Genomic DNA, 16,850 nt, shown 5'->3' with positions numbered 1-16,850 from the left:
TCGGTATGGTATTTTGGGTCTTGCAGTACTGTTTCATTGTTTCGCCATCAGCGCGGCGATGCGTGCATTCTACCCCCTTCAATAGTCAGTGAGACAGGTGCGTGGTCTGACCACGTTATATCAAGGATAGAGGATCTGGTAGATCTGTGCAATAGATCTAAGTCTGTGAGGAACATATCTAATCTGGAGTAAGTATTGAATCTAGGAGAGTAGTACGAATATGATCTTTCATTTGCGTTCAGACAACGCCAGGCGTCAAATAGACCCTCCTGGTGTAGAAGTTTTTTAAAATTAGGTAGATGGTTCCTTACTCCAGATGAGGTATCCAGTTCACTATCTAAAATCATGTTAAAGTCACCACATATGAGTATGCTCCCAACACGCACCTGCTCGATTTGTTTGAGTACTTTCCGCAGAAATTTTAATTGGTGCGAGTTAGGAGCATATATGCAAGCAAAAGTAATAGCAATCATATTAATATTACATACCATAATGATGAATCTACCATCAGGATCTACTACAGAGGATTTAAGTTCAAATTTAACCGAGTCCCGTACAGCAATCATAACCCCTCTTTTTTTTGCTGCAATGGAAGAATGAAGGATGTGTGGGAATTTCTGGTGTGAACACCGTGGCATGGCCAGCTTATGAAAGTGTGTTTCTTGCACAGCCAATATGTCCGCGTTCTGTTTGAGTGCTTCTTGCCAGAGAGATCGCCGTTTGGCCGGGTGATTTAGGCCTCGTGCATTTAGGGAAAGAATATTAATGCTCATTTTGGCTAATTAGGAATGATATGGGCTGATCGGTTCGAGGTTTAAATGTGAAGACTCGAATGTCTGCTAGGCTGTATACAAGAGAGCATGTGTGCCCGTGTTTTAACGATGCTAGTCCTTGGGCAGTTGGTCCAAATTGTTCGCTCCCGGAAGAAGAATGTGGAGGTTCCATAGGTCTCTGTCTTCTAAGGCGATGCATGATAATTGCTGCTGAACACTCGTTGATTGTGAAGTAGAAGGGCAGGTCTAGAGAAAATTCGTAGAGTGGGCTCAAGTAATCAAAATGTGGATTTTTCATACTGCCGTTGGGTATTTTGTTATGAGCAAAGAGCAAGTATAGGCTTCGATTTTTAGAGGTGAAAAACAAAACATAAAGAAAAACAGCAAACGCAAAATAAGAATAAAAAAGAAAAAAATGAACTGGAGTTTGCAAATAAGAAACAAGACCCATATGGGCCAGGCAACAATTGCCCAATGCGAGGGCTAACGGTACGCTGTTGGGTACCTGGGGCGCTCAGGGAATCTGAATTGAACTAGCGCAGAGGAAGCATTTGCGTAATCGGATCAGGTGAGACGGACTGTAGATCTCCGGCCTGGTTTCGTTTGCCAGTCGTTGGAAATCTTGGCTAAAGTTTGCCCCGTCGGTTGAGGTGGAGCCTGACCCGGGTCCGGAGCTAGGATGTTCCAATTCTTCAAGAGCTGCATCCCTTCTTCCAGTGTGCGGATGAGATGGATGGATCCGTTATAGGAAACTTGTAGCTTGGCAGGATATTTCCACTTATACATAATGTTGTGGTTTCTCATGGCTTTGGTTAGTGTAGACATGTTGCGACGGAGCTGCAAGGTGTATTGTGACAAGTCAGGCAAGATTTGGAGTGCAGCAGCCGCTTCTGGGATGTTCTCCCTTCTCCGTAGCTTGTCAAGTATTTGTTCTTTGGCCGTAAAAAAATGCATTCGTAGTAGAACATCACGGGGAATTTCCTGAGGTAGGAACCCTGGTTTTGGAACCCTGTGGATTCTATCTATGGACAAGTCCAATGGTGATAGTGTTGGGACCAGGGCTTTAAAAAGATCTTGGGCATAACTTGGAAGTTGTTGTGCCGTCACTGTTTCCGGGACCCCCCGTATTTTTAGATTATTTCTGCGGGAGCGGTCCTCAAGGTCCGCCATTTTGAGATGGATCATTTCTATAGCCTCGTGTTGTACAGCATGAGAGTCTACCAATGCATTGAACGAGGAGGTGACATCACACATTCTTGTTTCTACCTGATGCACTCTCTCCCCTAGTTCGCTGATTTCAGTTTTACATTGCTGTAAGCATGACAACATGTCTGTCTGCAATGATGTACGTAACAACATTAACAGTTCTTTCAAAGTTGTATCAGATATGGGCTGACCTGTTGTCGGGAATTGTGCGATCGGATCCGCGATTTGTTGGGTGATCATTCCGCCGCCACCTGTCGCCATGTTCGACATCACTGTACTGGGATGTAGACTATTATTAGGCTCCAGCCTGGGTCTAGACTTCAGAGGACTCCTGGTCGTTGGAGAGTTATTTGGAGAATCTGACTCAGAGGACTGTGCTTCAGATTCCTCATCCATCTCCTCTGTGCGCTCTGCTCTGGGCGTCTGCTCCATTGACGTCGCTGGCGTTGGCACTGATGCTGGAGGCTGCGCTCGTTTCGCTGTATGCTGTCCTCCGCCGCCATCTTTGTATGGCCCGCGATCCAAGGCCGGAAAAAAGTCCGGTAATTTTAAGGCGTGCGGTTTCTTTTGGGACCTTTTCCGCATGGTGGATTCGTCGGCGGGTGTCTCCGGGATCGGATGGGCACGGTTCGCCGGTTGTAGAGATCGTGTAGCGGGCTTGTGAGTTGTTATTCCCTGAGCGCGGAGCTGAGCTCACTTAGCATGCGACCATCTCGCTGCGCGGTCGCCACGCCCCCCTAGAGGAATAGCTTTTAACTCCAGCTCTGTAGGGATCTAGGTGTGTCATGGATTCCTAGAACAAAGAGAATTCATGACACACCTAGATCCCTACAGAGCTGGAGTTGAAAGCTATTCCTCTAGACACTGCTCCTAGCAAGTAGCAAGTCTCCATATTTTGGGTTTTGTGTAAACCGCATCCTGGATACCATCAAACCTTGAGTGTATGATCCTCTGGAGCTCGGAGACGGATGAGTGAGCATTCCATACTGGGAGTACCTGCCTTTATGGAGCCCAGAGACAAAAAAGCGAGGACCCTCCATCAGGATTTATCTAACGCACAGTACCTGATTGGGACCAGTCGGGAGGATGTCAAGCGTGTTTGACTCTCTGTCGTACGACACGTGTGTCCAACCTTTCTGGCAAGAGTATCCATCTTCTTTCCATTATTGATACAACTCCAGACAAGCATTTGTTCCTGTTGGTCCGTGCGGTCCTTTACCTCGCTTGTAGGAAGACCCCCACCGATATATCTCTATTGCATATTATATGCGGACTACTTACTGGGATAAATGTTCTGTTTCATTTAGTACGGAACTTGCATACCTAGTGAATGGTGGACTTCACATCCACACAATCCTTATTTCACATTTTTGATTATTTTTTTTTTTCATCTATTTGTGTTTATCACTATGGATTTCTTATGTGATCAGCCATCATTGGTATCGTGTATACTTGGTTACATTTTCACATATAACTGTCAGCGGTTGGAATATCTGATATCTATATTCAGACTGGGAGGAAACAGTGTATGACGAAAGCACATAAGTGGAGTGTGGGACTTTTCATTACACCCCCCCCCCCTCTGTCTCTCTCTGTCCCCCCTCTGTCTCTGTCTCTCTCTCTGTCACCCCCCTCTGTCTCTGTCACCCCCCCTCTGTCTCTCTCTGTCACCTCCCCCTGTCTCTATCTGTCACCCCCCTGTCTCTCTCTGTCACCCCCCTCTGTCTCTCTCTGTCCCCCCTCTGTCTCTCTCTGTCACCCCCCTCTGTCTCTCTCTGTCACCTCCCCCCTGTCTCTCTCTGTCACCTCCCCCTGTCTCTCTCTGTCACCCCCCCTCTGTCTCTCTCTGTCACCCCCCCTGTCTCTCTCTGTCACCCCCCCCTGTCTCTCTCTGTCACCTCCCCCTGTCTCTATCTGTCACCCCCCCCTCTGTCTCTGTCACCCCCCCTCTGTCTCTCTCTGTCCCCCCTCTGTCTCTCTCTGTCACCCCCCTCTGTCTCTCTCTGTCCCCCCCTCTGTCTCTCTCTGTCACCCCCCCTCTGTCTCTCTCTGTCACCCCCCTCTGTCTCTCTCTGTCACCCCCTCTGTCTCTCTCTGTCGCCCCCCTCTGTCTCTCTCTGTCACCCCCTCTGTCTCTCTCTGTCACCCCCCTCTGTCTCTTTCTGTGAACCCCCCTCTGTCTCTTTCTGTGAACCCCCCTCTGTCTCTGTCCCCCCCCCCCTCTGTCTCTCTCTGTGAACCCCCCTCTGACTCTCCCTGTGGACCCCTCTCTGTCTCTCTCTGTCACCATGCACATGTATACAGTCTCTTACAGTGTTTTGTGTCATGTATGCAGTCTCTGATCATATCTTGTGCCTTGTCTGCAATCTCTGACCGTTATAATGTTATAATGACATTGTTGAAAAGGAGCAGAGCATGGGGGAACTTAAAATGATGCCCCCCCTGAAAAATGTTCTGTGGACGCACATGCTACATATTCCATCTGTAACATAACTTATGGTGATCATCATTTCTTTATTTTTTCTGAAGAATTGTGACCCTCCTGTAATCGCGGTCTTGGGATCGGGGGGCGGACTCCGTGCCATGGTTGGTTTTCTGGGAACGATTTCAAAACTGTCTGAACTCAACCTTTTAGGTGCCGCTACATACATGGCTGGGATATCTGGATCAACATGGTATATACATTATAACAATTTCTAAGGCAATTTGTTAACTGCATAACATAACAGCAATTTTTTTATTTATTTTTTGCCACATTGCCTCCGAAAATATTTTCTACATTTTTCACACATATTAAGGGCTCATGCACACTGCAGATCAAAGAAGCTGCTCCTACAAGCTTTTGAGATTTTATGAGCTCTAATTTTTTTCTCTGCCTGGAAATACCTCTCCATGTTAGCCAATATGTCCATGCACACTATGGCTTTTTCAGGCTTCTTGAGAGATATGCTCCTACAAATAGAAAATAAAAAAACAATCAAACTTGCATTTTTGAGTGGAGCTTTTAAGCAAAAAAGATGTCCTTCACCCTTTACATATTGTACTCCTGAACCCTGGACAATGTACGTAGCATGCTACTGAGTCTTGCATCACGTACATAGCATACTCCTGAGTCTTGTGCCCTGTACATAATGTACTCTTGAATATTGTACCCTGTACATAGTGCACTCATGAATATTGCACCCTGTACATAGTATATTACTGAACTCTGCACCCTGTACATAGCACACTCCTAAGTCCTGTACATAGTGCACTCCCAAACCCTGCACCCTGTCCAAAACACACTTCTGGGTCCTGCACACTGTACGTAGTGTACTTGTGAGTCCTGCGCCATGTACATATTGTACTCATGAACCCTGTACGTAGCACACACCTGAGTCCTGCACCCTGTACATAGTACACTCCTGAGTCCTGTGCCCTGTACATTGTGCACGTGTGAACCCTGCATTGTGTATGTAGCATACATCTGAAGTGATCGGGAGGATGTAGAGCTGCCTCGGTCACTTTTACTAAATAGATGAACACTGGCTGAAAAAATTTACGCCAAACTTATGCAGCTACAGCCATGAGATTGCTTCAGCCACTTGAAGTCTCGGACGTTTCAACATGGTCTCAGGACATCAAGTGATTAGACAAAAAATGAAGAACAATTCTCATCCAGACAAAGCATGCTAAATGAAGAACTTGCCTATCAAACATTCAACTTACTGTTTTAACGTTGCAGGTGTATGTCCTCTCTGTATTCGAAAAAAAACTGGTCAGACTTTTCATGTATGGAAGATCTGGAGAATCAGTTACGTCAGCAAATTAAATGGGAGACTAAACGGAAATGTCCATGGGAGAAGATAAAAGAGAAATTTCTTGGCGACTCGTACTCTCTGACAGATTTCTGGGCCTATACATTTGTCCACCAGGCATTGAACACAGTAAGTCCTACATGGATCCTTTCTAAGGTTTGGAACCCAGGAGAAACTTTAGCTCTGGGGTGACTAGACTTTAGCTTCTTGCCCTATGGGCAAGGGGGTGTGGGGAGGGGGAGGTGTCTCCAACATGCATAAATATACAAAAGGACCCACCAAGACTTTGATGAATACAAGATTATTACCACAAATTATTTATTGAAAATAATAATAATAATCAAATGGACATAAAGCTCAAACAGCCAGATGGTGAGTGGACCAGGATGGAAACCCCACCCAAAAGCACTCCCCCCCCCAAAAAGCTGTCCTCCCCACGCTCCCCTATCCCAACTTTTCCCTTGAAAACCACCCACCTACCCTTCCGGTTAACACCACACTACACCCCACCAATATACTGGTTATGCTGAAGGTATACCGATAAGCCAACAGTAGCAAGAGAAGGGTGCACCGACCTAGAACATTACCAAAAATAAATGTTATTCCAAATAAAAAGTGCAATGGTTGTACTCACATACACACAGTGTATATAGTGTATATAGGCATATCACAGCAAAAGCTGTTTTGAGTGGGAACCCTCCTATTCAGAACCAAAATGATTCATTTTGGCTCTGAAGAAGATGTTTCTCCCTCAAAACACGTCAACCACTACAGAAGCCACCTGGTATTCCTGCACTGCTGGTTTACCATATCAGACCTGAAGGCATTCACATTCACTTTTGCGGTGATATGCCTATGTACACTGTGAGTACAACCATTTGTTTTTATTTGGAATGAACCTTATTTTGGTAATGTGCTAGGTCAGTGCACCCTTCTCTTGCTTCTATTTTACAGTCTCAAGGATACTCATTGTCCTGAGTGGGGCAGCAAGGCTGCTGGCATAGAAGGAATTTATCTGTACTGTACATCTCCAGGCCTTACCACTTGAGCGCAGGAGAATGGATTTTAAAATATATCCTGATAGGCCAGCTGATGATGGTATGTTTTCAGCTTGTTGGCTATAGATATAGTCTCATATAAGCCAAATTGGTTTCCAGTGTGTACAGGACCGTGACAGTAATAAATCCCCTTTCAGCACTAATAGTCCTGCATTGTCAAGTCTAATGCTGCCCTACTATATAATCAACACCATCTGCTAAAAGCCGAGCCCAACCTGTGAAGTCCTTGGAGAAGTCCAGCCTGAGCTCTTTTTGGCTGGGCTTCTCCTCTGGGTATAATTTGTTTTGCACTCCTGTGACCCATTTCAGCAGAGAGCTGTCTGAAGTCCGCTCTCCATTGATGTCACCAAGATCAGTCGAGGCAGAGCTTCATCCCGACTTAGGTAGTCTGGATCCGCCAGCTGCCTGGGCTAACGGCGGTCTCAGCCACTCAGCAAGCCGCTCCCCACCCCTCCACAGATCAGCGCTCCAATGAGAGTGGAGGAGCAGAGCAGGAGAGCCGCTGACTGAATGGCAGAAGCTCTCCACTCGCGGAGGTAAGAGAACCGAGCCATCAGCAATGTTCAGTGTCTCGGTTCTCATTGAAGAGGTGGCGGGGGACAGATGCAGCATCCACCTAGGTGAGTATGAATATGGGATAAAAAAATCCAATTTTTCTCTTTTAAAGCATGTCTCCATCCAGAATAAGAGTCCATATAACACAGCTGGTAGGACCCTAGGCCAGGGCAGGTGGAGTAATGTGAGAAGACCATAGTACAAGACAGTGCAAAGATGTATAGCCACGGGGCTGTCTTATCACTGTTTATTGGTGGTGGGGGGTTAAGGTGGTTGTAACTGGAAGGGTAGGTGGGACTTTTCTGGGGAGGGCGAAGTAGGAATAAGGGGAGTGTTGGGAGGACTGCTATTTGTGAAGGAAGGCTTTTGGGTCAGGGTTCCATCCTGGTCTACTCCCCATCTGGTTTAAGTTTTTTGTCCATTTGATTATTATTTTTATAAAATAATTTGTGGTAGACCTCTTGTAGGTGTCATATCCTTGGTGGGTGCTTTTTTTTTTAGCCACAAATAAGTTAACATGATTCGGCCATCCTGGCATTATTCATGACTGAAGAGATTATGGATGATCCTGCACAGGTGGCTGTGACTGAATAATTGGGAACCGATGCCCCTACCAATACAACCACCTAAGTGGAGTATAAGCAATAGTGACATTTAAATGGTAGGTGTGGCGATGCTCTTGTGACACAACCCCTTGCTCAGGGTCTGAGATTGACTAGGAGATCAATTGACTTCATCCTAAGTCTGGAATTGCTGCACTTCTCTCTTCTGCCACTAGGTGGCCGGGTACCTGATGGCATTAGATAAGATAAGGGGTGACACTTGAGGAGTATCTGTGAGTGCCAAGCTAGGGACCCAGCGGAGAAGCGGGAGTGATGCTTGAGGAGGATACTAAAGTGAAGAAGATTGGAAGAGCTCAAGGGATTCAGTGGCAGTGAATCAGCAAAGTCTAGAGAGAAAGACTGGGAGCTCAGTGAGTTGAGGATCTGAAGAGACTATATGGGAGTAAAAGAGTTTGTTACAACTTGTGTTAGGAACTGTTCTAAGTCTGTTGCCATAGGAGACAGCATTCCTACACATGCGGATGTGGTGTCTTGCTGGATGCCTTTCCCTGCATGGCTGTCCTCCTGTATTAGTCTCGGAGTCTGCCAATTAGCAGGACACCCACCACCTAAGGGTGCCCTAGCCCTAAACCCTCTCTCCCACAGTTCTGTTCAAGAGAAATAAAATCTCTTTGAATTCAAGAAGTGTCTGGCGCCCATGAATCTATCTTGCATCACACCTACTATGCCTTAGAACCCACGCTATACAGAAGGATGTCAGCAGCTCTTGGCCCTGGAGGTTCTCATTAGACTGAAGGAGGCCTGGGACCTTACTATATATGAACAGTGGCCATATTTAGACAGTGATGTTACTGTTATTACCACTCATTTGCTTATGTGGCTGCGGAATTCCAGCCAAGGCAATGTGCCTGTGGGTAGGTGTAGCGGGGGGCTGGGGCAGCAGTAAAGACAAAGAGTCCGAAAATGTTAAAGATGATGGGTATTATTGCAGTTTGATGCTTTGAAGTCTTTCTTTCAGTCTCAAATCTCCCATTTCTTCTGCTATCTACAGTTTAGACATTCAGTGCCCAATTTGGTACCTCCGAGCTTACCCTTCCAGTGGGTGACCTGGAGGCCCTGCTCCGTGATGAAACCTTATCTAAGGCACTGTCAACTGTATACAGTATAAGGTACAAAAAGACGCACAGACCAGGCTGAGAGAGTCAACAGCAAATCCTGAATACAAACAATTGCAAAAAAGAGAAACCAGTGGAACTTTAAAGGCGTTGCACCACCTCTCAGAATGATCACCAGTGCACAATCATTAGTTAAAAGACATTTTTATTACACAATTAATTAAAAAATGTGAAGTTGGGATCTACATATCCCCTTTAAAACCATTAGGAAAATAGTAACAACAATTAATCAAACCCAAAACACCCTGAAGTTAGAGACCCCTCTTTGTGTTTGTATATAATTAACCACTTTCAGACCGGACCATTTTGCTGGTCAAAGACCAGACCACTTTTTGCAATTCGGCACTGCGTCGCTTTAACTGACAATTGCGCGGTCGTGCGACGTGGCTCCCAAACAAAATTGACGTCTTTTTTTCCCCACAAATAGAGCTTTCTTTTGGTGGTATTTGATCACCCCTGCGGTTTTTATTTTTTGCGCTATAAACAAAAATAGAGCGACAATTTTGAAAAAAACGCATTCTTTTTTACTTTTTGTTATAATAAATATCCCCCAAAAATATATAAAAAAACGTTTTTTTTCCCTCAGTTTAGGCAGATACATATTTTTCTACATATTTTTGGTAAAAAAAAAATCGCAATAAGCGATTATTGATTGGTTTGCGCAAAAGTTATAGCGTTTACAAAATAGGGATAGTTTTATAGCATTTTTATTAATAATTTTTTATTAATTTTTTTTTTACTAGTAATGGCGGCCATTTTTGACACATTTTTGGGACCATTGTCATTTATACAGTAATCACTGCTATATAAATGCAGTGATTCCTGTGTAAATGACACTGGCAGTGAAAGGGTTAACCAGTGGGTGGCAGTGTAGGGGTTAAGTGTTCCTAGGGGTGTGTTACTAACTGTGGGGGGGCTGGGCTTTCATTTAGTGAACACTGATCTCTGCTCCAATCACATGGAGCAGAGATCAGCGTCACTAGTTGCTAGGCAAAATGGAGAAATGCTGTTTACACGGCATTTCCTCCATTCAGCCGTCCCGTGAGACGATCGCGGGTATGCCCGCGGCGATAGAGTCCGTGGGTCCCGCGACCGGACTCACGGGGGTCCCGACCAGCGCGGGAGCGCGCCACCGCCGGCGCGCTCCTGATGGCAGGGCGACATTGAAGATCGGACGTACATGTACGCCAATATGCCTGCCCGTGCCATTCTGTCGACGAACATGGTCGTGCGCTGGTCGGGAACCGGTTAAATTGTAAAATGGATTGTGATTTAGAAGGGTCCAAAGAGGAGTCTCTCTCTGTTTAGCCAGACACCAGAAGGACCATATAGGCCAAGCAATTGCACAAGCCAGGAAGCTCCCCCAGGAGGCCAACTAAACACAGCCCCAAAACATTCCTTGTAATAGGAATGGTGCGTGACAGGTCCTCTTTATGGAGAGTATAAGGCCTCACATCTCTCCTCCAGGCTGGAAAGACCAAGATCAAAAAAAGACAGATCTCTTTCTTTCCAGCCGAGATCTAGGCCTTGTTTACTTCTGCGGCCCAGACATGACGTCATAGCGAAAGTCATGGGCTGGTCACCGGAAATCTCTATGACCATCGGGCAACGCCAGCAGATTCTTTCTTCGGGTCGCCATGGTACGGACGAGCCCGGGGAAGCACCGGGAGGGATGAATGTCCCCGCCGCCTGTAAGAACGATCAAGCGGCTGAACTGCTGCTATGATTGTTCTCCATCCCTAATTGTATTGTAAATAAATATTTAAGATAGAAATGGGACTTTACATGAAGCATATCATTGTGATTGATGGAAATATAATTGGCAAAAAGGCAAAAAGGACCCTAAAATAAAGATATTCCTCTGTCAGCTATTTTAAAGTTTTAGTCATGTTAACTCTTTCTCACCCTTCAATCCCCTCTTAGATCATTAAGTGATTTAACCATGATCACTTAATAAAGACCTAAAAACCGGGGGAATCTGGCGCTACCTCTTATTGGAAAAAAAGTTACGAAATAATAGAATTTTTTTTTTTTGTAAACCCTGATGACACCAGCAATCCCAATATCACATTAATTCCATAAAATTAACTCTTCTGTGTCTCAAATAACTATCTCAAATATCTTATTACCACACTATGGAAATATTGACCTCTGTCAAGAGAAACAAGGTTCGATAATCCCAATCCCGCTGAGTGCAAAATCTCTGTGTAAACTAAGTAATGTCATACTCTATGCGATTTTAAACTCAAGATCGCATAGGTCTTGTTAGGTGTAACCTTATTCAAAAAATATATATTCACTTGTATCAAAGGAAACCAGGTTCTGGATTTCCAAAAAGTGCAATGTGCAAAAAATCTATACAAATAAATAATGTGATACTCAGTGCGACTTGGACTTAAAATCGCATAGGTATTTTTGCATGTGAACTTATCCAGCAGCTCGTCAGCCGCACATGTAAACAAAACTAATTATAAAGTGCAGATATGTAACAGAGTGAATCAGGCATATAAAGTGCGGATTTCTATATACGAGGTGAATCAAGTTATAAAGTGCAAATTACTGTAAACATCTACTCCAAATTTCATAATGATACAAACCCACCATGACAAAAAGAAAAAAAATCCAAAAACAGGGGGAGAGAAACAAACCACCCTATGTGGCAGTGTATATGTAAAATATATAAGAAAAAAACCCTAAATATCATAGACCAGAGAAAGTATATCACAAGGTATAGGTATAGAGTAAAAAAACTAAAGTCCATATATAAAAAAGAGAAAAATCCAAAAATATATAAAAAAAATATAAAAAAATATAGTATACAGCCAAAACACCCCTCAAAAAAATATATAAATAAAAAACGAAGGAATCAGGAAAAAAACACGAAAAAAAACCAACAAAAAACAACAAAAAAGTCTTAAATGTCCACTGTTAGGAAATCTTCTATTGTGCAAATCCAACAAAAAGTGTTCATAAGGTGACTTTAGTGCCTGCTGTATATCCTTCAAGTGACTTCCGTGCTCCCCCACAAGGTTCCCCACTCACCAGAAGAATACACCCCTACAGGGGTACTTCGCCTTTAAATCAGCCTTATGGAATTCCAGCTCCTTGGCCCATATACGGTGTAGTCCTTCGCATCCAAAAAGAGGTTCCGTTTATCCCTCATAGGAAAAAAAAATATAGTCTCCATAGTGTAGTATGTATATGTAATTTGAGGGAAGCACTAATAATTTACTTTAGCAGAAAAAACTTTTATTTCCACAAAAATTACATATAGCAAATTTTGTATATTCTTGAATTCAAAAAATATGTATATATATGAAAAAATAGTCCAGAGCTCCCACTTATTATAATATCCGTGGGTCAGTGAAAACCATTTCTCATACAAAAACCCCAAAAACAGAGTAAAGATTAAAACATAGATTAAAAAATCAATCAAAAATGAAGATAAAAAATAAAATAAAAAATAAAAATGCACAAGTGGCTATCTAACCCAGAGGGGTCAGGATCAGTCCTGAATTGTGGTCAGCAAACCTCTTCACTGTAAGTGAACTTTATTTACCAGGACAGTTCCGTTTGCAAAAAAGCACAATTATAGATCCCCCCTAGGGTAGAGCCATATGTCTCATCCTCAATGGCGTATCTCAAATTACTGTGGGGTCCGCTCGGTGGATGCGCAGCGTGCGCCTCAACTGCGCTCCAACCGCCCGAGACAACCCGGAAGTGACGTAGTGTGCGTGGCTTCATTCGTCATTGACCGCCGCTGAAGACGTCAATGACGAAACGCGTTCGACTGAGCCACGCATACTACGTCACTTGACCTTTTTTTTGGCCTTCTATTATTTCGTAACTTTTTTCCAATAAGAGGTAGCGCCAGATACCCCGGTTTTTAGGTCTTTATTATTGTGAAAATACAGTGTGGGGATTTCTTTGTTGGGGGGGCTGCAACCTATTTACTTAAATTTTTCTACCTACTCTCCCCTCTACCTGTAATATATTAGCGCGGTTTCTTTAACATTCATAATACATGATCACTTAATGTTCTCTGTGTGGGGTAATTTTGTTGTGTTGTATAATTACAGATACATTGAATAAGCTTGAACAATATATATATGTAGCGCTGGCTCCTGAAGAGAATGCGCTATGTTTTTGAAATTTAATGTTACATCTGAACTGCAGTTTGGTTTGGGTATAATTATTCCAAATTTGGACCTCAGCATCAGTCTGACTGGACTATAGGGTGTTCAGCCTGGCCATAGGGGGCACTGTCTCTTCTGGCAGGCATGGAACCACAGTCTAGTTGGGTGCTTTTAAGGCTACTTTCTCTCAGAGCCAGCCCAGTGGGAGTGTCACTCTTGCTGTGCTTTCTGGGAGAGGGTACTTAAGATGCGGATGTCACATGGTTCAGGGTTCCGGTCCAGAAGTATTTTCTGACTCCATGGTCCTGGTCCTCCTGATCAGCCCCCAGGAAGGTTATGGCCTGGGGTTGGGATCCACCCAACTTTAGGCAAGGAAAACGAAAGAGAGGATTCTGAGGTGGTCTGGTGCCGTCTCCGGTCATGGAGAGGCCCAGCAACTTCGTAGCTATCCAGGGGAGGACTCTTCAGAAGGAGGACACATACGGGTTGGTTTCTTAGCAAGAGACTGGTGAGGCTGCGGGACCTAAGTGAATCCAATCTCGTGGGTATCGCCAAACCGGCTGAAAGATCCATGTATCACACGAGTGTTCTACAAGTCTTCGTTTCCTACGTGTTCTACAATAATGTCTGTGGCAGAGAATTATTCCTGATTTAAGCACTTTGTTGGCTGCTAGGCCTTGTGAGAGAGGGACTATCCAACTTGAGTGAACATCCAGCTGTGAATGGCTATTCTCTGGACTTAGTTGAACCTTATAACTAATAACACTGAACCTTGGGATACACCACTAATAACTCTGAACTTTGGGGTACACCACTAATAACATTGAACCTTGGGGTACACTATTAATAACACTGAACATGAGGGTACCCCAATATATATATATTTTTTTGTTTCAAAAAAGTTTATTGAAATATTGCAAATACAAACATAACAAGTATTGAGTATAGTAAAATCAGAAAGCAGAGTTTTACGACTACAAAATGCGTTAATACATGACTCAACAAGAAATACAGTCAAGTATCTTAAAAACAAGAGTTCTTGCATGTATATAGGTATGTAGAGGTCAAAGGTAAATCTTAACACTCAAGTATAGGCTAACTGCTACTGATATGTATGAAGTGTAATGGAGGCGTATTCTGTAATAATAACCAAAAATGGGTGGAGAGGAATATCAGGATTACGCCGTTTGTATAGTGATCAATGGGTGTGTAGCCCAAGAGGATCCAAGGATTGAGTGATTGGAAGTTAGGATAAGCTCGGGTTCCAATATAAAGAATGTCAAATACCTGTCGACTCAAGTGTCCATCCACTGCATATATTCTCTGGGGGTCGTTTCCAAACCGCTCACCCCTATGGGGAGTAAGCTGTGAGCGGAGGGAACACCCAGCAGGTCTAAGAGTAAAAGGTGCAGTCGATGGAAGTAGGAAGGACTGCGGGCGAGAGTCGTTTTGTTTGGTTGCGGTTCAGGAAATAAATATAATGGAAGAAAAAGATAAAGTTGTACGTGAGTTAGCCTCTGTGGCGAAGTGACAAAATTCCGGGGGGGAAGCACAAATGGAATACTAAGTTGATAAAGTGAGGAACCCGGAGGTGGATAAAGGGTGTGTTTTAGGGGGAGTCACCTCCCAGTGTTGTGCCCTGGGGATAGGTCGAACAGCTCATTTAGGGGATTGAAGGGATGGGAATGGGCCCAGATGGCAGGACGGGGGAAAGCCTGTTGGTATCATAGAGGCTCAAGTGTAATCACGTCCATTTATGGGAGGAGTGATGAGGGAGCAGTGGATCATGTGGATGTCCTGAAATGTATCCAGCATGCCCAAATGTTAGTAAATTTGGTGTGTCTGTCATGTCACGTGTTTGGTGGATAAGCCTCTCCATTTCTGCGATCTTGTCAACTTGACAGTACCATTCTTCTAAAGTGGGAGGTGTGGAAGTTTTCCAGTGCCTGGGGATGCATAACGTGGCTGAGTTTATCAGGTGTAGAGATAAGGATTTCCGGTAGCTTCGTTGCGCTATGGACGTGTGGTGTAATAAGTACTGTGCTGGAGAGAAGTCTAGGGGGTATGTTGTTAGCTGTTATCTGAACTATTTGGCCATGAACTCCTTTCCAAAATGACTGAAGTACGGGACATTCCCACCAGATATGGAAAAAGGATCCAGTGTCGGAGCCACATCTCCAGCACGTGGGTGGAACCTCGGGGAATAATCTGTGTATTTTATCTGGGGTATGATACCATCGCGAGCAAAGTTTATATCTATTTTCTTGCACCGAAACCTTTATGCGTATGTTCATAAATCTTCGACCAGTCATCTTCAGTCAAATTGATGAGGAGATCATTGTGAGGGTACCCCAATATTAACACTGAATCTTGGGGTATCCCAATAATAACACTGAACTTTGGGGTACACGCACTGGTAATGTTTATCTCTTTCATCTCCAGATCAATGAAGGAAAGCTGTCCAGTCACAAAGAAATGTGTGAGACCGGTGAAGACCCGTATCCCATCTACTCTGCTGTGAGACAGCATCAAATACATGAAAGGAAAGCAGGTGATTTTATTAGTGGCATTCCTAAAGCAGAGTTCCACCCAAAAGTGAAAGCTATCTTTGCACCCTCCCCCATTCCGCTGCCACATTTGCCACATTGCATTGTTGTGTGGTGATCTGCAAAACATCTGGCCCCTCCTCCCCCCGCCTGCTGCCTTCTGGGAGACGCACGGGTTCAATTTCTGTTTCCCTTTAGTAAGGATGCCTGCACCCGGAGTAAAGGGATGGGTCAATTTTGGGTGCCGATATCGTGGGTTCCCCGGACAGGTAAGTATCCTTATATTAAATGTTGGCACCCCACGAATAACACTGAACCTTGGGGTACACCACTAATAACACTGAGCCTTGGGGAACCCCACTAATAACACTGAACCTTGGGACATACTATGAATAACACTGAACCTTGGCATACACCACTAATAACACTGAACCCTGGGGCACACCATTAACACTGAACCTTGAGGAACCCCACTAATCACACTGAACCTTGGGGTACACCACTAATAGCACTGAACCTTTGGGTACACCACTAATAATACTGAACCTTGAGGTACATGACTAATAACACGGAACCTTGTGGTACACCTCTAATAACACAGAACCTTGGAGTACACCACTAATAACACTAAACCTTGGGGCATACTACGAATAACATTGAACCTTGGGGTACACCACTAATACTGAACCTTGGGACAAACCACTAATAACACTAAACCTTGGGGTACACCACTAATAACACTGAACCTTGGGGTACACCATTAACACTGAACCTTGGGGAACCCCACTAATCACACTGAACCTTGGGGTACACCACAAATCACACTGAACCTTGGGGTACACCAATAATAACACTGAACCTTGGGGTACACCAATAATAACACTGAACCTTGGGGTACACCAATAATAACACTGAACCTTGGGGTACACCAATAATAATACTGAACCTTGAAGTACACCAATAATAAGACTGAACCTTGGGGTACACCACTGATTCGTATGGGGTACCACCAAGAAGAGGTAGAAGCTGAAACCGCTGTCA

At 44.2% G+C, this 16,850-nt stretch overlaps 1 protein-coding gene across 2 annotated transcripts in view; it reads left to right on the top strand.

The window, feature by feature from the left end:
• Window positions 1-16,850, top strand: part of LOC143957722 (cytosolic phospholipase A2 gamma-like) — a 161,732-nt gene that overhangs the window by 44,129 nt on the left and 100,753 nt on the right. For both annotated transcript variants that reach the window (XM_077467421.1, XM_077467422.1), the window contains exons 5-7: window positions 4,509-4,654; window positions 5,704-5,905; window positions 15,706-15,814. In XM_077467421.1, the coding sequence (XP_077323547.1) occupies window positions 4,509-4,654; window positions 5,704-5,905; window positions 15,706-15,814 (457 nt within the window). The remainder of the gene's footprint in view (window positions 1-4,508; window positions 4,655-5,703; window positions 5,906-15,705; window positions 15,815-16,850) is intronic.

Source organism: Lithobates pipiens, unplaced genomic scaffold (assembly GCF_037356315.1).
Source record: "Lithobates pipiens isolate NorthernLeopardFrog02 unplaced genomic scaffold, aLitPip1_a1.2 Scaffold_55, whole genome shotgun sequence".
NCBI lineage: Eukaryota > Metazoa > Chordata > Amphibia > Anura > Ranidae > Lithobates > Lithobates pipiens.
Note: the sequence above shows the minus strand (reverse complement) of the source record. Positions and strands in the feature narration are given on the sequence as shown.